The 27073-nt window shown below is 34.6% G+C and overlaps 3 protein-coding genes across 7 annotated transcripts in view; 1 reads left to right on the top strand and 2 right to left on the bottom strand.

The window, feature by feature from the left end:
- Lim1 (LIM homeobox 1) overlaps positions 1 to 7719 on the bottom strand; it is a 56636-nt gene extending 48917 nt beyond the window's left edge. For 2 of the 4 annotated variants that reach the window (XM_053761531.1, XM_053761530.1), the window contains exons 1-2: positions 7456 to 7719; positions 1995 to 2184 (exon numbers count right to left, since the gene is read on the bottom strand). In XM_053761531.1, coding sequence (XP_053617506.1) covers positions 1995 to 2184; positions 7456 to 7483 — 218 coding nt within the window. In that variant the 5' untranslated portion in view covers positions 7484 to 7719. The remainder of the gene's footprint in view (positions 1 to 1994; positions 2185 to 7455) is intronic. The other 2 variants (XM_053761528.1, XM_053761532.1) reach the window with 1 other exon arrangement.
- A 3734-nt stretch (positions 7720 to 11453) lies between these two features.
- Positions 11454 to 18739, bottom strand: LOC128679381 (trichoplein keratin filament-binding protein-like). Of its 2 annotated transcripts, none has more exons than XM_053761565.2 (11): positions 18373 to 18739; positions 18120 to 18212; positions 17441 to 17565; positions 16858 to 16968; positions 16152 to 16334; positions 15484 to 15628; positions 14674 to 14961; positions 14285 to 14446; positions 13900 to 14091; positions 13226 to 13365; positions 11454 to 12435 (listed from the first exon to the last, which is right to left on the bottom strand). In XM_053761565.2, exons 2-11 carry the CDS (start codon positions 18207 to 18209, stop codon positions 12384 to 12386), a joined length of 1488 nt encoding a protein of 495 aa, XP_053617540.1. In that variant the 5' UTR covers positions 18210 to 18212; positions 18373 to 18739; the 3' UTR covers positions 11454 to 12383. The 2 variants fall into 2 exon arrangements, with proteins under 2 accessions (XP_053617540.1, XP_053617539.1); XM_053761564.2 differs by having other exon boundaries at positions 18452 to 18738.
- A 5270-nt stretch (positions 18740 to 24009) lies between these two features.
- LOC128679070 (uncharacterized protein) overlaps positions 24010 to 27073 on the top strand; it is an 81056-nt gene continuing 77992 nt past the window's right edge. Inside the window, exon 1 of the mRNA XM_053761054.2 lies at positions 24010 to 24319. The gene's annotated coding sequence lies outside the window, so the exon portion shown is untranslated. The remainder of the gene's footprint in view (positions 24320 to 27073) is intronic.

Genomic DNA, 27073 nt, shown 5'->3' with positions numbered 1-27073 from the left:
CCGAGACTTCAAATAGTCGAAGTATTCTCTCTGTAATCGACTTTCAGATATTTTAGCTACGGTTTTCACCTGGCGTTCTCTGCTTATTGAGTCCCGGAGCGAATGGTTAATGACAAGAAAATCGAGAGTACGCGACAAAGGTTAACGAAAAAATATAGACACGTTCTACTTGGAATAGCTACTCTGATTTTATTTTATTTATTGGGCTTCATTCTTTACCTCAATAGGCTATCTTCCAACTCTGACTGGTTGGAAGATAGTTATGAGATACTTTTTACTAATGCTAAAATAGAAAAAAACATGAAAATAATTATGAAAAAAAAAAATGTATTGCAGAGTTATGTTATGAAGTCACAATTTTGCAGTCAAATATCAAAATATTACCATGATATACTTTAATTAGAACAAAAAAAACAGTAGATGGTGTAATTAATAAAACTGAGAAAAAGTACTGAAGGCACATTTTATATTTTGCCCAAACAAACAGCCAATAGAAAAAAAAATCTGTGTTAGGAAAAACTAGAAACACTTGTACGGATAAATTCATCCCTTCTTGTCGTAACTTTTCCTGTTACGTTTTTTACGATTTTTTCCCCTAATTCCACTTTGATCGACCGAATGAAGAACGATTTTGAAGCAAAAACTTACAATTCATATTATATACTTACGTGATAGTTCAACAATGGGGTTCCGACGGGCGGAAATGACGTCACTTGGCGAAATGTCACCGAGTGAAGTCATCAAATTACTAATGACTAGCGAACAGGTGGTGGGATTCCGTATTTATCCCTTTTTTACTTAAAGTAGTTAATTGAAGAAGTTATACTATTTTTTTAAATTCACTTTTGTTGCCTGAACATCTCAACATATCCAAATTAATCGCAATTAGCAATCGTATCACTGTTATCGACTGAATGAAGGTGAATGCGAAGGTGTTTTTTTTTCTTTTTTATTAGATGCAAACGACTATTACCTAAGTCGCAGGGCGCACGGAGACGAGAGGACAGAGAAGACAGAGATGGTTACATCTTAATTAAATTACTTGTTTTGTTTAATTAGGAACTCAAGAGTTGATAAATCATCAGTTAGTTTGATTGTAACAAAGTACCTTAACATGTTTCATTCGAGGTACAACCGTTTTGGTCGGAACAAAATGTGCGAAAAAAAAAATTCAAAAACAAAATGTGCGAAACAAAAAATCTTGTTCTACAAGATTTTCTGGCGTCCCGAATTTTTTTTCCAAAACGGTACACCAAAACAGTTCATTCAGCAGGCAGCAATATTAATGCTTAAAAAAAGTCTTATCACGCCCATGGAATCCTAAATCGACCAAATTAAACCATCAAGACACCGGAAGTCTAAAGTGAACCATTTTCCGCTTACCTGTCCTGTGACAGAACTTTTTTCTATTTTTTCGGCACTGGCGCCGCCTTATGAGTTTGAAAAAACAATTTTGTAAACACATCGCGGAGAAAAAAAAACGGAAAATTATTATGGCTATTAAATAATGTTTGTGTATTATGTGAATTTTGTGTGTTTTTTCTTCTTTTGACTTTTGTGGGGTCCGCTTCGTTTTGTCCCTCAATCCCTTCGTGTATACTTATTTATCCAACTACTAGCCGTTTGCCCACGGCTTCGCATTTAAAATACACACAGCGCCATCTAGTTTTCTTATAATCAGCGCTAACTGTAATAAAATAGGTACGGGTTTTTCGCAAATATATATAAACATATATATAGCCTTTTCCGGGATGAAAGCTATCCTATGTCCTTCTCCATATCCGTCCTTATGCGAAATTTCAAGGAGATTGGTTGAGTATATAATGCGTGAAGAAGTAACAAACAAACTTACTTTCGCACTTATAATATTAGTTGGGATTATAACACGCATGCATAATAATATGCTACATACTTAAGCACTTGACATGTGCCAGGACCAGGTAGAGACGGCATAGACAAACATTTGTTCCCTTGCCGGTATGCGACGAACTTACCTAAAGAAGTCGTTTCTACAGAATAGCTTGTTGTCCCTGGAGTAGCATTTGTCCGCGAGCGGCGCCCTGCAGTCGGCACAGCGGACGCACGCCGCGTGCCACGCCCGCTCCAGGACATGGAGGAGGAACTTGTCCAGGATCGGCTTCTCGCAGCCGGCGCACGCCATCGCGCCGCCTGCCTCCCCTCGTCCTGAAAACGAATTCACTGTACAAGGATGTTACAAAATATCTATTAGGCAAAGTGCGGTACCTCAGGTAGATCCTTTAGTCGAAGTTTCTTAATATTACCACTTCCAAAAAGATCTGTCTGTGTGGCAAATTTCTTCAAAAGCGGTATTAAGTAGTTTTTGAGTTTGTTCGTCACAAACAAAAATCTTACTTTATAGTATACTTGTAAAGTTCACTTGTACCTACTTAGTAAAAAAGGTTGGACCCATTGCCCCTATGTAAGTAATAAATATGCTCATGTACTAAAAGATACATGTATAAAAAGAACTTATTATAAAGTATATTTTATAAATTATCAATTGGAGACCAAGACAGAAGTGCTATTATAAGAAAATTTACCGATCAAAGAGAGAAAAAAAAATAGAAATGTTGACAAATACCAGAAATACATATGTACCAGAATATATATGTATTCGTTATAAAATATAGTACCGTTGAGTTAGCATCCCATAACACAAGTTTCGAACTTACTTTGGGGCTAGCTCAATCTGTGTGGTTTGTCCTAATATATAAAAAAAAAAAAAAAATACATTTGTGATGAGACATCAGTCGCACAAATCATAAAAACTTGTCATCTAACCCTTTAACTTTTGGGGTATTTTTTGGTCGTCGCACGTTTTTCACCTCTTGACATTTATTGGTTAAATTTATGAAGGTCGCCGCGGTTTTAAGTTGGTATTTATTCTTTATTCAAACCAAAACGTCCAATTGGTCGCGCGCTATTCTGACGGCGCGTTTGGTTATCATCTGTGACGACGATTCACCGCGGTTTTCTGGCATTCTTTTTATAAAACTTAAAATATTGTATTAGATTTCACATATTTTTATGTAAATTGTTGCTTGTTTATAAGTAAATTATTACGAATTATTGTGATGATGATTTTGCCCAGTGAATAATTTTAAATGAGAAGGAATTTTGTCACATTGTAACAATCACAAGACCGGAATTGGAAAAGTTATAGGTATGATAATATTTTCTTATTTATGGTCGGTTGGCAAAATTTAGTTCGAAACGTAATTACAACATGATTAATGTTGTCGCTCAAAAACTTTAAATATAAATATATTAGGACAAATCACACAGATTGAGCTAGCCCCAAAGTAAGTTCGAGACTTGTGTTATGGGATACTAACTCAACGATACTATATTTAATAACAAATACATATATAGACAAACATATAAGACCCGGGCCCATCAGAAAAAGATCATTTTCCATCATGACCCGACCGGGGATCGAACCCGGGACCTCTCGGTTCAGTGGCAAGAACCTTACCGCTGCGCCACCGAAGTCGTCAAGTTTAAAGCGTTCAGAACGAAATCAAAATTAATCCTTCTTAGGTTTCGAAAAAATAACGTTATCCGAGACCTGATTTATTATCTTATTTTGACCCATTTATTAGATGCAATTCCATCATTGCAGCTAACTCTGAAAATAAAACTATGGAAATTATCACCTACTTATGTCCTTTATGATGTAATGAGCACAGGTAATACGGGTCTTATACCTACCAATGAATATTCAGTATAAATTGTAAATTAAGCCATTGTGTGTTAAGTTGTTCACTTAACAATTTTTAGCAAGTTCATTGCTTCCACTTCATCAATACGAATGAAAAAAACTAATATTTGTAACTAAGAGTCAAGTTATATTAATCCCACTAATAGGCCAATTTTTATAAAATTTGGTATTGAGGTAACTATAACTTGGATTAACACACAGGTTAGATATTAGGTAACTGATTAGGTACTTTTTATCCCGGAAGCGATTCCCGTAGGATTTGATCTAAAATCCAATAGCACTTAATAAATGTCGCTGCTATGCATAAAACGTAAGTATTTTTTAAAATAAATTTTTAGAAAACTTTTTGAAATTTTTTATCCTTTTGTTTAAAAATTCATTATTAGATATTACTTATTAAGCATTACCAATATTTAGGGATTGCATGTTGCATAAATAATAGTAAACATTAGTTTTGTGTACCATATGTAATTAATGTGCAATAAATTAAAAAACAACCAATTTTGTATTAATACAAGTTTAATTATAATTAATTTTACTTTTATTTATCTACTTTTATTATTTTTATGTCACACGTTTAGATGAAATATAAATAATATATAATAAATAAGAAAATATTGACAATAACTGATTTTACTGCTATTGTAATAAATATGATAAATCATGAAGAAGATTTTGGTCTGTCATTGACGCAAGTAAAATCGCAGACACATACTAGTATCTGAAATTAGGATCTCACGTAATAGATAACGAGATAATTTAACAATTTCTTGATTATTGATCAATAAAATAAATTCATTGCTAAAGGAAGCAAATACACAATTATAGTTCAATGACCTCCTGATGTTATTTTTAAAAAAATATATGTATTAGAAACTCAATTAAAAAAAATATATATTGATATATTGAATTTTTATATTAAATAGAATATGTCATACCATATTTAATATAATATATTATTTTAAATTATATATGATCAGATCAGCTCAGTAGGTTACTAATTCAGAATCCAAAAGCATTTCTAATATAGGTAATATTAGAAATGCTTTTGGATTCTGAATTAGTAACGTCACTATAACATCATTGTCTTACAATATAAAAATTGTAAGACAAGGGAAAAATTAAATTATTTTTGGTAATTATTATTTTTTCCTTGACAATTAAAAAAGTACCTAACTCGACTTTCAATGAAACTTGAAGACTTGCTATTTACATAAATACTAAATATAGATGTGTCAAAGCAAAGGAAACTAAAAACACCGAGCAAGCGTAGTCAAATACGATATAACATTAACATTCCCAAACAACTTTGCGCCACATTTTATACAAAGCGGCAAATTTGGCAATGCAAAACCGGGCACACGATGAGGTACAAAAGATATTAGGACTACGTCCCGTTTTTTCTTATGGATTTCTCATACGCACTTCTCTTTCTTAAATGAGCGAAACGAATGATGTGACGGTGTCTATAGTTTTTTCTGTCTTTAATAATTTATTTTTTACTTTTTATATACAGACTGACTATATAATATAAGTATGCACCACAAGCGGTGTGTCGCGGCTGACACGAGTCGTGAAAATAAAAACAATACTTTGTGGTAATGTCATGATTCCCACGTAAACCTGACCGACGTTGGTCAGCTAATAATATATTACATTTTAGTGTAAAAACGTGTGTTTGCAAATTACACTGAAACCGCTGAACCAATTTGCAGTCAAGGATCCGGGCTGATAATGAGCTAATGAACTGAACTAATAACCAATAAGTAAATACTTATTTGCTAACCACAGTTAGCAGTGAGAGAAACATTGTTAATGTTATATACCTATTCATCTTATTTACCCTAGAATCATATGTATAAATAAAAACCTATTATTAATACTTTTATATTTAATACCTACCTCCTTTTCTACAATCTCATTGCCTAAATGTTACGCATAAAAATGATAATAATGAAAATGATATATATTTTCAAAGTTTTATTTCCTATAAATATTTTATAGTGAAGCTCGCATGTTTTAATTTAGGATCATATGTACTTATAGATAACTGTGTAGTTCAGACATTAAATTCTGTTCATGTTGAAGTAGAAAATTTAGAAAATATTTTGGAATAGTGTTATTTTGTCATAATTTCATATTTTGTGTAGTTTCGTCATAAGAACGAAGCTAAATTATAACTTTGCTTTTTATTCATTTTAGTGTTTATAATTCTGTCAGCTATATAATAAACAAAAATTGAAGAAAAATTTCGTAGGTGGGTTTTTTCCTTCAATTTTTAAATATTTTTTATGGTCAATCAAGGCAAAAATAAATTTCTCTAGTTAATTTTAGATTAGAATTTCACTCAGAAGTAACTAAGTGCCCACTAATAGATAATTGTTCATATTTCTATTTAGCCATAAATACAAAAACAAAGTACTTACAAATTAAATTACCGACCAAAATTATATTTATTTATATATTTTACAGCATATACCTACCTACCCAGGAAGTGCAGATAAGTTTTTGATATTTTTCAAATAACTAGTTTGAGTGTCCATTTTGTTTTTTGATTTATCAAGAAATATTAAATTAGTAACTTAATGCTTAAATGTTACTCGCATATATATGTTCGAATCGCATATCTATGTTCGAATAACAATATGATTAAATGATATCTAATTGTTACTACTTTAGTATATTTTATAAAAAAATTTGAATATTACGTTATTTGAGATTAGCCTAATATAATTAAATTAAAAACGAAATAGTCTTCTTTATATTCCTTAAGAATAAAGTAGGTATTTCTTACAAATATATCTTCAGATGTTTCTTGAAGATTCCAGGTAGGAATCTAAAAATAATTAGGCAGAAGACTAATAATTTCGTTTTACGTCGTTTTTTGTAATCGAGCAATACCTCACTAAAAGCACTATGTAGGTAGGTCATAGGTATTACGGTTTTTAGTAGCCATGTAGGTATTGTTCCATTAAAATTTAATTAAATGGCAGAAATATTATTATAAATTAAATTGTTACTCTCCCTAGGTAATTTTTTTATTACTGTGTACAAAATTAAGATTAGACATTTTTAGATTTTCGCATAGGCTATTAGGATAGGAATTTCTAGTGCCGAAATTGCTATATAGATATATAGATAGGTATAGATTTATTTTGTTTGTTCTTGAGTTAGGCCTATTTTGTGAGACTATATAATAAAAGTTTGTCGGGTCAATCGGATTTGCAAATCAACACTACTTCATAAAGAGGGGAAGTGTTTGTGTGTTTATGTGCATTTACTTAGAAACTAAACTCTCGAACTACTCAACCGATTTCCAAAATTTTTCACCAGTATGAAGCTACATTATTCCTGAGTGGCATAGGTGGGATACGGAGCGAAGATAGTGTATTTGATACAGTAATAGTACCTATATGGAATGATTTCATAACATGGTAACCATGTAAGCACACATGAATTAATTGCCTTTATATTTATTTTCTGAGCACGAGTCCATTACAAAAATAGATTTTTATGCGAATATGTAATATGGATATTTCAATTGTGAAAGATCGTAGAACATAAACTTACATACCTAAAATGTTTTTGTTACAAATGCTAAAATAAATATACATTGGGTTAGTAAAATTTATTTAAATAAAAATTAGATCAATAATACACTTGATAATGTTAAAAACTAAATATTAAAAACAACAAACAAAACAATAAATAACCTCCATACGTCGGCATCGTCAAGCACATTCACAGTTCCACCCAATCATAGACCGACTCAAAGTGTTTTATTTTATACCACAGGACACTAACTTTTACCAATGTGGTGCTGATGGAAGGGGGCATGGGCCCCCCGTCCTGAGGCAAGGAAACCCGCCACTTCGGCACCTCTACACGGCACTGCACTTGACACACCACGACGATTTCGCGCGGCGTCACCGACAACGCTCTTACACGCGCGACTTCTAAACGCGTACTGGCATAAAACCCGTACTTTTTTGATGTCGGCGCATATCTGACAGAGCTAGCTGTTCACTTTGTAGGTGAGCATGAGCGAGACAGAAAGAGTAGCGTTCCGAGGCAGGCGTGGTTGAAGTAAGCAGCCACTAGCGACGAAGGGGTGGCGCCTGCGATGTTTTTTTTCCTCTCTAGGTTTTTTTTCGTGCGTGTTTCTGTGCGGTAGTGGGATTTCATTTTGTGGGACACGTGCGGCGTTCGCAGTAAATTTAAATTGGCTTGCCGGTAGATCGGGTGGTAGCTGAACATAATTATAGAGCCTGGATTTTTCGGTTGCGTCTCTAGGCTGGCCGGGTGTCTTATTTTATGGTTTGGTTCAGTTGAGTTCAGGATGTTTTGACTGGGGGCGTGAGCGTGTTATGTTTATGTAGACAGTTCCCCGCCTTCAAGAAAGACGTACATTTGCTCCAATGCGTTCGCATTTCTTTATTTTGATTACTGGATAGCTGAATTTCACTTCTGATTTAATGATGGTCTAATTTCGGAATGTATTTTCAATAATTACACTACCTTGTATGCTTTAAAAATATCGTTCATAAATGTTTACAGTAATATTTATATTTTAGTAATATGTATCCTACTTTGCAATTGAGAAGAAATATATAAATCACCGCTTTATATTTTATTAATTTAATGTCTGATAAAATTAAACTAAGTTCGTCTCAATAGAGGGGAGTTGAATTTCGCCATAGTATTATTTCGTCATCAAATACAAAATGTAGTAGACTGGGTAACACTATTAATCTAGGTAGTCTTAGGCATCATACTACTTCATTACTACTAACTTTTGTGTGTCGAAATTACACTATGACAAATCCATTTTCAATCATCTCAATATTATATAAACGCACCGCTGAACATAGAACGAAGGACGGTTTCATTCGCAACCCACCCCGCCCCGAAACCCTAATTCCACAAAAAATAAGCTATTGAATTTTATAGATTTGACTGTGACTTTACAACCACACGTCACCTGACGTCAACACTCTTTCGGAATGCTCTTGTTGCCTTCTCTGTGTCTAGCTGTCTTTTAAGCCCTTACGACATCCACAATAGCAGCCCTATTAATGATAGCATAAGGTTAGTTAGAAAAGGTTAGATTTCAAACGTCAACCATTTACTTACTTTCGAAACTTCGAAAAGTTTCCACTAATATGAAAATAGGAACAACTTTTTCATTGAATTATAACACATTATTATCTAACAGCTGAAAATCGAACAACCAATTTTTGATAGATAGAGCTACGATTGGTACTTACATGCATTATCAAGGAAGTCGTTATTGCAGGTCTTGAGAGTCGATTTTTAGGAATTTCGAATATTCAAATGTCTTCAACTACTTACTTATACATAAGTTCATACCAAAGTATATAACCTACACATACCTACCTAGTTGTATGTTTTTTCTTATGGGTTACCTATATCAAATAGTTTTTTCTTGCTAAGTAAGTATGGATATAGCATTAAAGATATCGTCATATATTCCGTTCACACAAGAAAAAGAAACGCGTATATATACGAGAACGGGACAGAGTGCTAATTAGTCGTATGCCCAGTTTTTACCTACCGTCTACCTTGCCGCTTTGTATGAGATGGACAGAGAAGTTATATGAAAATCTTCTATCTCATTTGGCTACGCTAGCTCGTTATCTATATTTATTTAATCAAACTTTATTTACCGACTAGCTTGTGCCCGCGAATTCGCCGCGTTTTCCGGGATGAAAGGTACCCAATATGTCCTTCTCCATACTTCAAACTACATGTATGCAAAATTATAGAATGTGAAGAAGTAACAAAAAAAACAAACAAAGTTACTTTCGCATTTCATTAGTTAGGATTAGGATATTGTACTTATACAAAGGACGGACGTCATCTTCAGATTGACTGGTAGAGTATATTTTTAGTATCTTGCTAAAATAAATGCTAAAAGCATTATCTATCAATAACCTTCTCTTTCTTCTTAGCTTATGGTTAAGGTATTTTTTAAGGTATTGGAGTTTTCTTTGTATTTGACATAGCACCAACATTATTTCCGCTCCAATATCTCAGAGCATTCCTTTCTGGACAGGTATAAAAATATACAGGTTGACTTTTTGATCACTGGAATTATTTGTCTACATTTCAAGAAATCAAGACTTTATTTTTTGGTAAAACCTTTATAATGTAACAAAACAAACGAACACAGATATATTTACCTAGTTACAGTAGCGATCCGGGGCTCCCATTCATCCGAGGGTTCCCGGTTTTTCCTCAGCTGTAAGGCCGCGGAGCCTTGGGTCCACTTTCCTACTTTTTCTTCTCTACTTCGCACAGTCTTCGAGTTAGGGAACTCGATGTGCGTGCCAATGGTCTGACTATTAGGAAATAGACCATTGGCACGCATATCCTCCTTACATTATCATGCAAGCTCCGAGGCAACAGCTCGATTTAGAGGTACAAAATGTTATACGTCGGCTGTACAATATCAGCGACTATAACTATTCGCCAATAACTTTTGCAATAAACAAAAGCTCTCATACAAATTACGCAATGTTTATCATTGACATCTGTGTTAGTGTGTAGTCGGCAATAAATAGTTTATAGACGGGGAATTCCTTTCTGACCCGTGAACGCCAAAATAGTTCACCTAGGAACACCTAGGTGAACTATGCACCATTCACACTAATATGAAGGTTGTCTAGAATAGGAGCACTTCGCCACTCCACTCCACTCCACTCCGGGAAGATGTCTTACCGCGGACACAGCTTAGGCAGGCGGCCAGTTGCAACCAAAAGCCGAATCTTCAAAACGTTAAGATTATTTTTACGCTGACACCGGGTTTGCGGCTTCACAGCACCGAACGCAATTGGCAGCATAAGAAGATGAAAGAGATATATAGATTTGAGAAGCATGCAAATATTTATTATGATATTGACTTTCATCGACGTACTTTGAAACTCCATACAATTCTGCGTTGCTCTACGTTGATACGACGACGAATGACGACGTAACGAAAATGGGAGCATCAGAACTGGGCAGTAGTAACTATTGAAGCATGAGTCTCATGGTATGTTTAACAAAGCCAGCCAAAATGTGAACGCTAAAACATGATTTATTATTAGTATTAGTAATTATTATAATATATTATTAGCACTAAACAAGAAATAATATAGCTTTCAGGCTGGCAATAGACTATCCGATCTTCTCGATTATTAGGATACATTGCTGGTTTCAGTCGTCAGCGTCAGTATCTGAGTGTAGTACCGGCTCCACGGCTTGAACTGTTTCGATATACATTGCTGGGTTTTGCTTGCGGTAAAAAATCTCACAACTACGCAATATACTATTCATCCGCGACATCTATCATCGCATCTATTTACGTTCGTAGCGACATCTGTGTGCTAAAAATATGAATCAGTAAATAATAAGCAAGCAGCGCCATCTTGCGACTACTTTGATTACCATTTCATAACTTAACATTTCTGTTTCAGAGATGTCGCTGAAAGGCACAACTACTTACGCCATCTACCAAGACGGTAAGTAAATTATAAATGTTGCCACAAGGTGTCAGAAAAAAACATTTATATAAATTATAATAGGTACTTACCTACAATTTTATAACAATTTATTTTTCATGGAGTTTATAAAAATGAGGAATCAATAACTTCTGTTGAGCGTCCGACTCTTCTAAAGCAAGTTCCTTTTAATAACATAAATAGATAGGTATTTGAAAAATATGTGATTTATTTTATTCCAAACAAATAATCTTTTTTCTTATAATATCATGCAAATTAAATCAATTTTGTAACAATTTTGGAAAGAATATCAAAATACATTACTTATTTATTTCATATCTTCTAGTTGTAAAATAATTACATTTAGCTTCGCGATTGTTGCGAATCAAACTACATTGCTGGTAATTCCTGTCGTTATACAAAACTATAATTTATAAACTAAGCAATGTACATTAATTCCGCCACGACCATGATCGATAGAGTATTGCTCGTATTACACCACATATACATTGCTATTTTTTTAAAATATGTTTAGATAATAATATCACTCAAAATCACACGTGTTTGACTTAGGCCATTGGTAGACCTCTCTCAGACTTGAATTTATCCTTATTCTAAAATTATTATCAACTAATATGACAAGTACAATCTTAATAAATACATTGGAATAAACACAGAATGTAACAAAATGTTGGTACACAGACTGTAACAAAGTGATAAAAACCACTTCGTTTGTTTATAGGACTTGGGTACTACAATGATACCCAATGTATGTTTAAATTGCTCCATATATTTAAATTTCTGTAAATAGCGGCGCTATCTACTATCTCTGGAAACAACAACGTATCTGAGCCACCATGTAACTGCCATATTTCAATATTAATTAATTTATATTTAATATTCATATTGTAAACCTTATTCATAAAAAGTTAAAGCATACTTTGAAGGTAAAAAAATATTTTTTCACTATCGCACTATATAATACTTAGATTTATTTTTTTTATGAATAAACAGTAATCCAATACGCAGTGGTAATGTAATAATTCCTACTAATAGATACAAATTATACTACGCCGCTGTGGTAAATAAAAATGAAAGATTCTGGTAATGTAAATAAAAAATACAAATGGTGTAACCAATCATGTCCAAGCTTGAACGCTTCCCTCGCGTTGCATCTTCGCAATCTCCTGCCTGGAAGACGGAAAATAATACAATTTAGAAATATTTGAATAATCCATACAGACAATTTTGGACAAGGACTGAAAATCAGCTGATACACCTGGTGTGTTTAGCTGAGGTAGCCATTTTGTGCCACACAAATGCATGTTTAATTTTTAATTCAATTTACGAGTTTATGTGTTATGTAAAAATAAATATATCACCGTCTATGGAAAATTATTCAGTTTTTGAATTAAATATATTAATGTATTTAAAAGGGACACTCAATAAATAAATAATTTTATTTCAGGTATACAATTACAGTATAAACAACTTAATACAAATGCCAATGACCCATATCTATATTTATAATAAAACTGTAATTGAACTATATCTGTGTCTGGAAAATATTTACGAAAAAAAAAAATAGGAGAGGATTATTTAGGGTCACTAGAAGTGAAAACAAAAAAATAAAAAAATAAGTGACAACTATCTGTTTCAATTCTTTTTTTTAATATATAATAAATAGATGTTGCAGATTCATTGATTGTGATGACATAAATTAACTAATATCATTAAGTATATGAAAGAAAACGAAGCATAGAAGATGGATTCAAATTTTTTTTTTTTTTTCATTTTTTTTCGTGACTCTACTGGAAGAAATTTCTATAGAAATAAGTAGCAACTTTGTACTTCGTTTCCTATTTGTAAACTTTATATTCACATTGTTACGTTGCGTACTGAACATAAATAAATAGATAAATAAAAATAATCTTAGGGACGTGGGTGCCATCTCAATAGAGTCCGAATGCAGCGTCCTGACCTGATGTTGCGGTCGTGCGCACTCGCGTCGCGCAGCCGGAGCTCGCGCGCGCGCGCGGCCGCCAGCTGCTGCTGCTGCTGCTGCAGCCTGTGCAGCTGCGACTGCAGCGCCGACACGCTAGCGTACGACGAGTTCACCAGCTGCAAATATATATATATTTTAACATGTTCAAGGAGAACCAACAGCTCACATTCTTAAAACTAGATGTACCTACTTGCTAAAGAAATCAACAACGGAGCACTAAGAAGGGATTTCCTGAAATTCCACATACGAAGATGTGGGCAAAAGCTAGTTATATATAAAGTAGTAGCTGGTCAATATATAGGGTTTTATTAAAATACTAGCGACCCACCCCGACTTCGCACGGGTACAATATTATGGAATCACTCTATCAATTAAAAAAAACCCGCAACAAAAGATCTAAGCATACATAGGGATAAACAGCAGGAAGCGACTTGTTCTACACTATGTAGTGAAATGACATAGGGCAGACAAGATATGGAGCACTGGCTCCATAGTTCAGTCGCGCTCCGTCATTTTGACGTCCGTCGACAGACAACGAAGTACAGCGCAGAAATTATATGAAGCTTCGATGTATGTCAACACACGTCAGTGTCAAAACCTATAGACAATAATGGAACGGACCTACAACAGAGACCGAGAGAGAAATTTACCTGTGTTTCTCGCTCCTTACTCCTCACTTCCTTATGGAAGCTGTCCATGTCTTCCAGAATCTTCTCACGCTCCAGAACGTTGGCCTTCTGTTTCTGTATGTTTAGCTCCAATTTCTCTTCAACCTGCCTCTTCAGAGCTGATAGTACTTCTTGCATGAGTAACGAGCGTGCTTCGCGTTCTTTAGCCCACATCTGGAAGAGACAATTACTTTTCATAAACGGACAACAATCGACAGCACACTTAATAATAAACAGTATCAAAATCAAGATACTGGGTCATTTCTCTATACTTAGTGTTTCTTTTTTAATGGTGCAAAAATACTGGCCATTTGGCCTCAAAGTGTTTTTTTTTTTAATCTAAAATAATGGTTACAAAATGCTTTACTTTATCCTGTTTCTCATTGATCTGCCTCGCCTCGCCGTCGTACATAGCCTCGATGTTCTTCTGTCTCTGTCGCTCTCTATCGCGGTGCTCCTCTAACTGCTGCAGCGCGGAGTCCAGCACGCGCCTGTGATTGGCGCATTTTTCTTGTTGGGTTTCCACATCCTGAAATTATTATTTCTTAATACCGCAATATTATTTTCTATAATTAAATTTTATATTTATTATATATAATTTAATTATCCAAAATAAATAGAAAATATATATTTATAATAAGAAATTTATTGTTTTATAATAAGGACGTGAGCTGTAAAAATGACTAGGATATCATAAAATAATATTACATAATGAGCATTTTATGGCAATTATATGAATTGTAAGCTAAATGTTACCTTCATAACCGCTGCTTTCATTTTCTCCAACATTTGCAGGTCCAAATCGATTTCTTTCAAAATCGATATCACTTTCCTTTTCAACTTGTATTTATGTAAACCCATGTTCACAATATCTGCGTCTCTTTCCGCCTTCAGCCTCGTATGTTCCTTCTCTCTCTCGCTCGATATAAACTGCAACTCCTCTAGGATAAGCCTCTCTCTTTCTTCTATTTTGCGCAGTTTTTTTACTGCGCCTTCTTTTTCGCTCAATTCTGCTATTTGACCCTCCAGGCTTTCGCGGAGCTCCTGAAATGATGCACACAAAATTATTTTCTAAATCTACAAATACAGAACTACACGACTACTTCTTCTTCTTCTCTTCTTAATCTCAGCTAAAATGAGGAATAATAGAATACAGAAGAATTCGTCTCTGTCTTGTCTTGTGCAGGTTTCTTCTTTTTCCATCATTTCACGACATTATGCCGGCTCCAATCTATAAGCCTATATAATACTTCGCCAAACTTGACGATTTCCCCGTACATTGCTGGTTTTTCCTTGTAATAATAAAGAGCTCACTTACAAACTACGCATTGTACTTTTATTTGCGTCGGCATCTGTCTGAGTTCACCGATAGCGTGTAGCCGAAACCGGAAATATAAATATACTGGCTGGTTGGCCATTTTACTAGTATTTATGCAACTATTTGCCTCGAGATGGCGGTAGACAGCTGTAAAAATCGTGTCAGATGTCTTTAGGCGACTTAATAGTCGAATATCTGACACCAGTGTTAGCAATAACACACTCGATAAGAAAGGAAAGAAGGAATACCTTCATTTGTAGCTCTTTCTCTTTAAGCCGCTCCTCTTCTTTCTGTATCTGTCGGCGCAGGTCCGCGTCTCGCTCCTGTAACACCTTCCTGGTTTCTTCTTCTTCTTTCTTCTTCTGCATCTCTTTCTCCACTAGCTGCTCCATCCTGAAACGTGGTGAAATAAAGATGGCGTGAATGTCTAGAAAAGTGGGATCCAAAGTTGTCTGAACTACAACTCATATAATGTATTCAAATTGTGATGCCAACTCTAGGCTGTCTTAGTGAAAAAGAGGCATAAAATTAATAAAAACAATTCAGAGCTCGCCACCCTGCAGTTACCCCACTGGGTAATGAGGGAGCTCTTTACGACACACCAAAACCAGCGTTTCCCAAACTATGGGTAATTGGGTATACACCCACTGGTGTATACCCATAGATGAGAAACGCTAGTTTAGACTTTAAACCAGTTTTTCCTTACATAAATCGTTTTGTTAATTAATATTTAAATTTAAAGAACAACGATATAGACAGATGATTTTTATACATGTGACAAGGAATGTAGGGAAAAGACCACAGACAAACAACACAAAACCCAGATTACCAAGACTTGAGTTTTCTGCTAGGGTTTGGCGCAGTCTCAGCTCAGCCTGCTGCCTGAGACACAGCCAGATATAGCAGCAGTACTGACCAAGCAGACTTGAGTTTCCCGCTGGCGATGTAGGAGCTGGCGGCCCTCAGCTCCGGCTGGCGCAGCCTCCACGCGTGGTGCAGGCGCAGCTCAGCCTGCTGCCGCCTCAGCTGCTCCTCTTTGTCCACTATGCCTTGGTTGATCTCTTGGAGGGTTGATGTGGGTACTTTGTTTAGATATGAACTGAAAATATTAGTACTATGTAGTTTACTGGGAATAATAGTTTAATTAGACCACCACATGCTTACAGGTTTGATGATTGTATATTACATTGTCCTATAGTCAATACACGACACACCTATATGTCTCATGATGCGGGATAAACATCGTGAGGAAACCTGCACTGTTGATGTTTGATGATTTATCAGCTTGAGTGTGAAATGGGGAAGGCAATGGCAAACCACTCCGCGAATATTGCCAAGGAAGACGTTGTATGTGTAGTCCACAAGTTCCACATAATGGCCATGACCATGACCCTGAGCCATGAGGAATACGACCATAAGAATAAGTGAGAAGTACACATGAAATCAAATGTTGCCATATTATTTGTTATTGAAAGAAATACATGAAATTATTGATTACTTGTAACTAACGTCATAACAGAAACATGTAGCTAAACAGTGGTTGTATATGAATAATGGAAGTGTATGGCCAAAAATTTAATTTAAAAAAAAGATTCTGTTGTTAAAAGCATAGTGTAACTTACCCATTTTTGAAGAATTTCGGCTGAGCTGCCAAGTTTTTCAATTCTTGTTGGTATTGCATATTTTCTTGAAACAACATCAGTTCCAATTTCTTCCTTCTCTCTTCCAACTGTCTGGAAATTAAAAAGTAAAAACACATTTATATTTTAATTGATAACACCCAGGAGGTTCTCAGAGGAATAGAAATCATCTACCTATCTTATGAACAACAACTAAAGCAATTGAATGCATATAGCATCATTGAGTTAGTATCCCATAACATAATAGTTTCGAACTTACTTGGGATAAACTCAATCTGTGTGATTTATACGTATAAATCACACATCTTGAGTTTATCCCATGTATGTACATTTATTTACTCTCTATAAGATTCTTCGCTCCTGTGGGAATTTTGAGATAAAATATAGCCTATATTGCTGTAAGATTACTCTGGGATAACATACCTTTCTAATGCTTTATTATCCGTGGAGCGGAGATTACCCTCCTCAAACATACAAACTCACACCAACACTTACCTCTTTATAATAATATTAAGCATGATCAAAAGACTACCGGGAAAAAAGAAACAAACAATTTAGTACATACGCAGCTCTAATCTTTCTTTCACTAAGCAGTTCGGCCTCTCGGTTGGCCTTCTCATAGTACCCCTCTGTGGTCCACTGCTCATGGTGCCTCGACTTGTTTGTGTTGGCTTCGAAGTAATTGGCTACCTAAAATTAAGAATATGGTACCAGATATTTTAATATTTTTTAAAATTTCTATACAATACACTTTAATAAATCTAAAACTTGATTGCATGGAAAGCCTTTACCCAGCATTGGGATACATCAATAGGCCAAAATGCAAAGTGTATGGTCACAGATTATATGTAAATACTTCCAGTACTATAGTGTATACTTCTGTGTCTTGCTTGTTGCTTTTTAAATAATTTAATTAATAAAATAATTTAATACTTCATGTTATGACTAGAATGGCAATGAATGTGGTCTGACTATTCTTTATAGATACAAAATGTAAATTATATTACCCACTGTGTTGTAACTTTTTTGTAGCAAGCTAATAAATACACAGAAATTTGCATTGGTACATAACAAACCAACAAACAATCTATGATTTTATCATATGTATAATATATATATATATATATATATATATATATATATATATATATATATATATATATATATATATATATATATATATTAACCTACACAAAATACATATGATATGTTTTTTTAATCATAATACATAAAAAAATATTAACTTTTTTTAACTCCTCAGCTTTTCTAAGCTCATTATCCCTCCGTTGTGCAGCCAAGGCTTGTAGTTGCCATTGGGGCCGAGGACGAGACATTTTCTAAAAAAAAGTTGTAACAACACATTATTATTATTTCCCTCTACCTACTAAATTTAATAAAAATTTGGTAAATGTTATAATTGTCCTAATTTGATAAAATGCTTTATGTGAATATTTGTAAGGAATTGATAAAATAACTGATAAAAAAGTATCTACCTACCTAGTATAAGATGGGCAACCGTTTGAGAGTTCAAATTTAGAATATTGTTTACTTTTTTGATATGAGTTGGTTGACTCACCAAGACTTCTACAAAATCAAATAAAAAGGGCCAAATGACTCATTTTGTAGGATCAATATAAAACAACCGATGCGGTTCACTGCACAGCACAGTAATAAAAATGACTCAAGAAACCAAGTCTCGATCTGGACATGCCGTTCGTAGCGTGGGAAGGTGCAATTATCCGTAACTGGAACACACGAGGTCAGTCGTTAGATTCCGTCCAATTCCATTTCAATTCACTTCCTGAATGCTTTATAATGGAAGACCACGCAAATTATTTATTAAAAAAGAGTGGGCAGGCAAATGGGCTAATGAAATGAAATTGAATTGAAATGTCAAAACAAAAATATGTCAAACTGACAGTTGCCTAGCAACAAATGACAGGTAATCTGTTATACGCAAATGTTTTTACTATTTATTAATAATTTAAAATAAAAAATAAGTTATCTAAAAGTTAGGAAATACCACAGATATAAAAACATTACATTCAGGATTTTGACAAAATAAATTAAACAAACTAATTAAACTAAATAAAAAAGACCAAAAATAACTAAGTATTAAAAAGAAAACATATAATACACTGCCTTTAGTTACAGGTAACGTGCCCAGACAGGCTAACAGCATTGCTAAGTTAATTCTTTGAGCGAGATTCCTTGAATGATGTTCACACAACACACCTATCCCCAAGATTTTCATTGCAATATAGAACGACTAGCTATGCTGTTTCGTTGTTGCATTTATACAACTTTAAACTATGCCTAAGAAAACCTTCAAACTTCCCAATAAAGGACGATATTTTTATTAGTGACACTAGATATTCTCTGGAGATTGAGAGGATTGATCTGGAGAAAGAACCTTTCGTCCCGGAGAAAAAATTGTTCCCGTGGGAAATTTACGCGGGCAAAACCGCGAGCAAAAGCTAGTACTTAATAAAAGCCAATTTCTATAAATAGTTCTTTTTTTTCTAAATAAGAAGGTACCTAACTAGGTACTTTATTATCTTCGTTACTCAATAACATGCCAAGAACACAAACAAAGACAAAATAGAAGTAGCTATAATATTAATAAAATAAAAATTCTATTAATATTATTTTGTAATAAGTATAATTTTGCAAATGTTGATTTACTTACTTGCTTACTAAGGATGAACAGTGCGTATCTTTCCCGAAATTCCCACAGGAGCGGTACCCAGGCGGAGTTAGTCAAACTAAAATATGTTTTGCGAAAATGCGTGCTTCGATGCACTCATTTGATGTTTTAATAACGCAACTAAGCGGTGCACAAAAATAATTACGCATTACAATTATTTACACAACATCTCCGCTTGTGTAAGCTATCAACCCGTACGTAATGGGTCCCGATAACCTGGGAGGGCGTGAGAATCCTGAACCTCGCTCGATAGAAAGGTTGTTACTTGACACAGTTCTTTTCGAAGCCGACTTCCTGAAATATTTATGAAAAAAATATATATTCTTTATATTTCACAGCACATAATATTTCAACCGTTCTGATTATTTCAGAGTTAAGCTAGCTCCACACTGTCGCCGAACTCAGACACATGACGACGCGAACGCGTGAACATTGCGTAGTTAGTACCTATTCCTCATCTCATCATCCGCCATAGTATATACCTACTCGTAAATGATAAATACATGGACAGTACTCGACGACCTGCACTAAGCACTAAGCTTGTATTACGGATACGATGGACACAAAAAAAAACGGTGACAACACACCCAGAGCCGCAGACAAATATTAGTGATCACCTGTATAAATATTTAGAATTACAGCATCTTCCGCCGAATACGCCGACCCCGGGCTTTAGGGCGTCATAGCCCCGAATGGTACCGGGAACATGTCGAAAGGTGCGGCTATGCAATATGTAATACTGAGAGCGACGAAAATGACCTCAACAATTTTTACAGAGGGATGTTCTAATCGAATGGTGAGAGAACCTCACGGACTGTATTGTTGATTTTGTACCCACCAGCCCCTTGTACCCCACCCCTCCTAGAAATAAATACTTGATCCGCCCATGAGTTCATATTATGATGTACCAATCCGGCACGGCGCAGGCGCACATCTCAATGATCGGTTTTCCGCTTCACGTCATAATCATAGTAAATATAATAGTAACCCCAGGATAATGACGGCGGAACCTCAGAAGCGTTCTTAGTTTTGTTATATTATGTGGCCGAGTGTACAATTAGATATACAATAAAATTGAGTTCTTTAAATAACTTTAGAAAGGAGGTTTTGCAGTGTTAATACATTAATCCATCTGAATCATAAACAAAAAAAACTGTACAATTTTTTCATATCTTTGAAAATTTTGTTTGTAGGGATATGAATTTTTTCATGATTATGTACTCGTAGCTAGCGTTATTGTCGATGTTTGTCTTAAATCAAATTTCAAGATATTACAGAGTTGATATGGTTCCATATTGCTTCAGTATCCATGACAATATGTTATCAGTATGGTGATGATGTGCCCAAGATCGGCTCCGTACGAGGAAACTCCTCAACGGCTTACTGTACACACATAATTTTTTGTCACGTGTTGAATGCAATACAGGTTGAATGTAACATATTTAAAAAAAAAATCATTTTTGTAAAAAGCTTATTTTGACAATTACAATATGACATCAAGGTTATACCTATTTTATAACCGATATTTAAATATTACAAAAATTTTCCTTTAACAAAGATTTAAATAAAGAAAACTGTTGGTATGGATTTGTTACAAGTAATAGTATAGTATAACAAAACAAACACTTTTTTGCAAAGTAAAAATTGTTATTAAAGGTATGTTAGTCCTACATACCTGTAATAACAATTTTACCTACATTTTCTCAGCTGGCTTTAATACAAACTTGTTTTTTTAATTAATTGTGTTTTTAATTTAAACAAATGAAACTGATTTAACACCTGGTGAAAGGTTGCAAGGGTGAAGGTTTTGAATCTGTTTAGCGATGACAAAATAATGGTTCCTGTAAAAAGGTTCTATTTAGTATTTAGGCAACTTTCCTTCATGTGATTATCATCATCAATAGATGTAATAAAATTGAAGAAAGATCAAATGTGTATATTGGATATATTTTTTAATTCTTCATGGAATATACTTAGTTACTGATGACGAAAATATAGTTTTGGAAATTTTTGTCTGTCTGTCTGTCTGAACGCGCATCACTCGAAATCTACTGGACCGATTTACTTGAAATTTGGTATGTAGGTACCTTATATACCGGGTTAACATCTTAGATACATTTCATCCCGGTAAATGTTCAGGTTCCCGTAGGATAATTGAAAAATTAATTATGAATCAAAAATGCCTCAGAATCCCGGGTTTATATTTTATAGACATTTTGTCCCGGAAAATGAGAAGGATCCTATAGGAAAATTAGATACATTTCATCCCGGTAAATGGTCAAATTTCCGTAGGATAATTAAAAAACGAATTATGAATCAAAAATGCCTCAGAATCCCGGGTTAACATCTTACAGACATTTCATCCCGGAAAATGAGGAGCGTCCTGTAGGAAAATTAAAATGACAATCCACGGAGACGATTTGCTTTAAAATTTTGTAGAGAGGTGTAAACAGAATATAAACAAATTGTTTTTATCGATTAAAGTCTGATATAGATATAATGGGCGCAGTATGTATCAATATATCAGTATAAAAATCTTTCGTTACTGAGTGACTGACTGACTGACAGGCAACATACACTCGAAACTGCTGGGCGGGAAGCTGAAATTTGGCATGTAGGTGAGTGTAGGTGAGCACTAAGAGAGGATTTTTGAAAATTCTACTCCGAATGGGGATAATCAATACGTGTCCCGTAACCCCTTCATAAGGGGGGTGAAAGATTGTATGGACTTAATACAATTTTCAAGATAAAAAGCTGAAAATTGGCACACTTACCTTTTGTAGCAAATAACAGCAATAGTAAATACAAAAAATGTTTAATTTACGTTTGTGGTTAATAAAAAACCGGGACGTAAAACGTCATGGAAAATGGGACGGCACGCGTTGCAGAAAGCGGGAGTATGAGTAGAAACAGGAAATGGGAAGGAGACACGTAGTGGGAAATAGGACGGGACACATTGCAAAAAACATAATGGCACAATATGTAGGAAACGGTACGTGATATCTACTTTACATTACATAGCAGGAAGCGGGATTGGACAAGTTTTCAAAACGAGACACGCAGAGGGAAACAGAAAATTGAACTAAACATGAGGAAAAATGCTAATTTGAATCATATATGTTTAGTAGTCTTACAGAGTACGCGATAAAATTACTGAGATTTTGCTACGAAATTCACGCGGGCGAAGCCGCGGGCAAAAGCTAGTGTTAAAATAAAAATCTAGACAAGAAATGTTTATTCGAAAAAATTTAACCATTTTTTAAAAGTAAACATACTTGTAATGATGATAAAAAATACATTTCTGAAAAGCAAAATATATTATGAATTGTATTTTACCAACTCAAATGTATAACTGAACTTATAAGCAGGTTGAAAGCTTCACGTGGAGGAAGCTAATGCTTGAAAGCTCCTATTTTCATTGAGAGCCGCGAGCTTCGGCCTTCAAGGTGATAGCGGGTCACATTCCGCCCGCGCGAGACAGAGCCATACCTCTGACTCGCTCTAAAGCTGCAATGGCGGTATTTAGAATGTTGCCACTATTCATTAATATTATACTACTTTGGTATATTTTTGTTTTAGCATTTTAAGTTCTCATCATAGCCATTGAATCGTCCCCACTGCTCTTGTTAAGGATAAATACCCATGACATGACACACCACGCAAGCCCAATGCAACCAGGACCAATTGCTTCACGTGCCTTCCGAAGAACAGAGGCGCTCGAGATAATACATATTGGTCACCAATCCGATGACCGACCATTGCGAAAGTAACTTAACCTAAAATTTTTTTTGGTAAATTTACAACCACAACTATACCCGCTTAAATTTCCGGACAGTTTCCATAATTTTAATTTCGGTTCTTTCTGTGCTGTTATATGTAATTATATGTATCGAAATTTTATAAAGATTGGCTGTGTAGATAGAAGAGGTAACACGTAATAAATAAATATACTCAATTTTAAATCTAAGTAGTTTAATATTGAATAAATAATATAAATATATATATAAGGACAAATCACACAGATTGAGTTAGCCCCAAATTAAGTTAGAAACTTGTGTCATGGGATACTAACTCAACGATACTATATTCTATAACATATACATATATAGATAAACATCCAAGACCCGGGTCAATCTGTAAACGATCATTTTCCATCTTGACCTGACCGGATCTCGGGAATATTAGTTAGGAAATTACGATGTGTGTCCTTGTATTACAGAATCATAATGAATTCTGTGGATTCACGGTTATTATGAGAATCGACCTTATGTATAAATGAGATAAGACCTTAAGAAGTTTTAATATACGCCACACGAAGCCAACCGCTTTAAAATCGCGACACACCTCATTGAGTTTGTAGAAAGATTTTTTTTTACTTTAGAAGCCCATACAAAAACCTTCTACCTGTAATGGCAACCCCAAAGACCGGCAGTCAGCGGCCTCGAGGCGGTGCGCGCACGCATGCCAACGCCTCACCTCTACTTTTATACATCCAATTAAAAAATACCGCGATTATATCAACTTTCTTCCTAAAACATGTCTTCTTAACTTCAATGTGTTATATTCAAGTGCTATCAGTGAAATTTGTATGTAATTTTCAGTGTATCATATGAAAAATATCTTCGTCTGTGTATATGTAAAGTGGTTTACGATTGATACTTTTTTGTTTGTCCGTCTGTTGGTAATAGCCGTGTTCTGAAGAAATGGGTTTATAATTGGTCTAAATCCATCGTGATGGTAAGTTTCTTTACGAGTTTTTGGTTTGGATTTGGTTGTGTATGTGTGTGTGAGGTTCAGTCATATTCAATATGTAATGTCCGGACATAATCCTAACTATATAGGTACTATGATAATTTCGAAAGTGTGTTTGTTTGTTACCTCTTCACGCTATATCTACTATATATACCAATCTTCTTGAAATTTCGCAAATAATTAGTAGTATGGAAGCTTTTATATCTGAAGTATTGTTCCCGTAGGAAATTTTTGTAGATGAAGTTGAGGGCAAAAACTAGTATTATTATACTGTTTTAATTAGTTTTGGATAAAAAATATGTGTTTTTTTTTCAATACCAATATTAATCCAAATCCAAAACCTTCCTTAGTAATTCAGTTTAGCTAATCGCAAAAGCCTATAGAGGGATCTGTGCACAAGAACTGGGTTTCATAGAAGTCTTTCCATTTTTTCGATATATCGCAAAAAAGGTAAAGCTACGTAGGTACTTTGATTGAAGAATATCTATCAAGTTTATAAATATATTCTTTGATATCTTAAAAAGCTTCATTTAAAGCTTACGTTAAAGCTCTAATTTCAATTACATCGGCCTCGGTTTCTAAGTGGAGTCTTGTCTAGAAAGTTGTTTAGATGCGTCGTTTCTGCTTATCCAAGATATGCACGATGCCAACTCAATAATATTATTCAATGAGCACAGTTAGCGCATAACATAACTTAGAAAATGTACAACTTTTGCCGACACTACCCAACGTTCGTACAAAAGACATCAACGCGCGTGTCTATGCGTATAATATAATTATTATATTTACTAGCTTATGCCCACGGCTTCGCCGGCATGAGTTTCATTTTTACTTCAAACCACATGTATACAAAATTTCAAGAATATTGGTTGAGTAGATAACGTGTGAAGAGGTAACAAACAAACTTTATTTTCTCATTTATAATATACCTAAGTTATACTGTCCAATCGGCTGAATATGGTCGGTTGAAATTTTTATGCTATACCGACCTTTTCTGTACACATATGCATAGCTATAAGTAGGTATAGATGCATTACTTCGATAGTCGAGGTGTTAACAAAAATACAGAAAGGAAAAAAATAATCTCACTTTCCCATTTAAAACATTAGTTTCTGAAATAATACAGCTATTGTTATTGTAATAGTCATGTAAGATAATTTGATTCACATACTTTTTTATGATAAAGATCAAATTATTCAAATTAATATGATAATTGCGCCCTGGGGTTTCGCATGCTTGAGAATTTTAAGTAATAAATTATCCTAGATTTTAACTCTATAGGTACAGATGTCTTTATCCTTTACTAGCTGCGCTCCAGGCTTCGCTCCCGTATGAATTTCGGAGTAAAAAGTACCCTATGTGTTACTCCAGGTTGTACTCTACCCGTGTACCAAATTTTATAACAATCGATCAATTTTATAACAAACATACATTCACACAAACCAAAATGTATGTTTCTTAATTCCAATCTTCAAAATTAAATTAAATTAAATATCAATATATTTAAATATTCGGTCTAACTTTGAATATTTGTTACGTAAGTATCTATGTAAAATGGTAGTACTTAGCTTATATGAATTGATGCGTGTAATCAAGTCGATTCCAAAGAGAATTACAGTCGATTGTATTCGTAACATCACTTTACTTTCATGAGCTGTAAATGTGGCTACTTTATTCTAGCTGCACTGATTGCCAGCTGGTTTTATATATATTATATTATAGACATAACAACATATGGCTTCGCCCGCGACAAGTAACAAAACAGCTTGTGTCACACTCCAGCTCGCCAATTATCTCCTCACCAAAAACTACCTAAATCCAATGCTCTGTTGTGATGTGAAAGAGGAAAAAACAAACGATTGAAACAACTAACAATATAACACAGTACTAGCAAGATTTTTTTTTAAGAAACTTAGGTGCTAAAACAGCTGTTATATGATTTTATTTGACGACCTCGGTGGCGCAGTGGTAAAGTGCTTGCCTCTGAACCGAGAGGTCCCGGGTACGATCCGGGTCCCGGTTGGGTCATGATGGAAAATGAGCTTTTTCTGATTGGCCCGGGTCTTGGATGTTTATCTATACATGTATTTGTTATAAAATATAGTACCGTTGAGTTAGTATCCCATAACACAAGTCTCGAACTTACTTTGGGGCTAGCTCAATCTGTGTGATTTGTCCCAATATATTTATTTATTATTATTTATATTTCACACAAAAATGGTCATCGAGATCATAACGTACCAGTATTATAGTTTGATGATTATAGTTCAGCCTTGAAAGGCTGAACTAACTTTACTAGCGTCCTGTCCCGTCTTCGCTTGGGTAAAAAACATAAACATATACCTATCATGAAAACCACATCAAAATAGGTGTCAGACAGACAGATGCGGCAGAGGACTTTGTATTATTTTGTTTTATAATATGTAAGGATAGGTGTTTATATATTCTTTTCCACATGTTTACAATACGTACCTGTGCAAAGCCGGGGCGGATCGTTAGGTTATTTTAATATATCATTCGCGGCATATCGTTTATGTCCCCTTAATTTTAACTGCGTCAGCCCATTATGCAGGCACCTTTTAGGGCAATTGTGTACGCTGGCAAATTCTGCATTCCTCTTGTCTATGACTATGGTGTTAGTGTGGCTAGCTACGGCTATTCATAGAGCGCGAGTAGAAAACATTAAAATTATAGGGAACTAGATGTTGCCCCGGCCTTCGCTTCCATAGAAATTTGGAA

Source organism: Plodia interpunctella, chromosome 21 (genome assembly GCF_027563975.2).
Source record: "Plodia interpunctella isolate USDA-ARS_2022_Savannah chromosome 21, ilPloInte3.2, whole genome shotgun sequence".
Classification (NCBI taxonomy): Eukaryota; Metazoa; Arthropoda; class Insecta; order Lepidoptera; family Pyralidae; genus Plodia; species Plodia interpunctella.
Note: the sequence above shows the minus strand (reverse complement) of the source record. Positions and strands in the feature narration are given on the sequence as shown.

What these genes read in the sequence shown, in the direction of transcription:
- LOC128679381 (XM_053761565.2), bottom strand. Translation starts at nt 18,209, where the DNA reads ATGTCTCGTCCTCGGCCCCAATGGCAACTACAAGCCTTGGCTGCACAA. An exon ending in GGGAAACTCAAGTCTGCTTG is followed by an intron (nt 15,629 to 16,151) that starts GTCAGTACTGCT and finishes ACCACGTTTCAG; the next exon opens with GATGGAGCAGCTAGTGGAGA. An exon ending in AGAAAGAGCTACAAATGAAG is followed by an intron (nt 14,962 to 15,483) that starts GTATTCCTTCTT and finishes GCATCATTTCAG; the next exon opens with GAGCTCCGCGAAAGCCTGGA.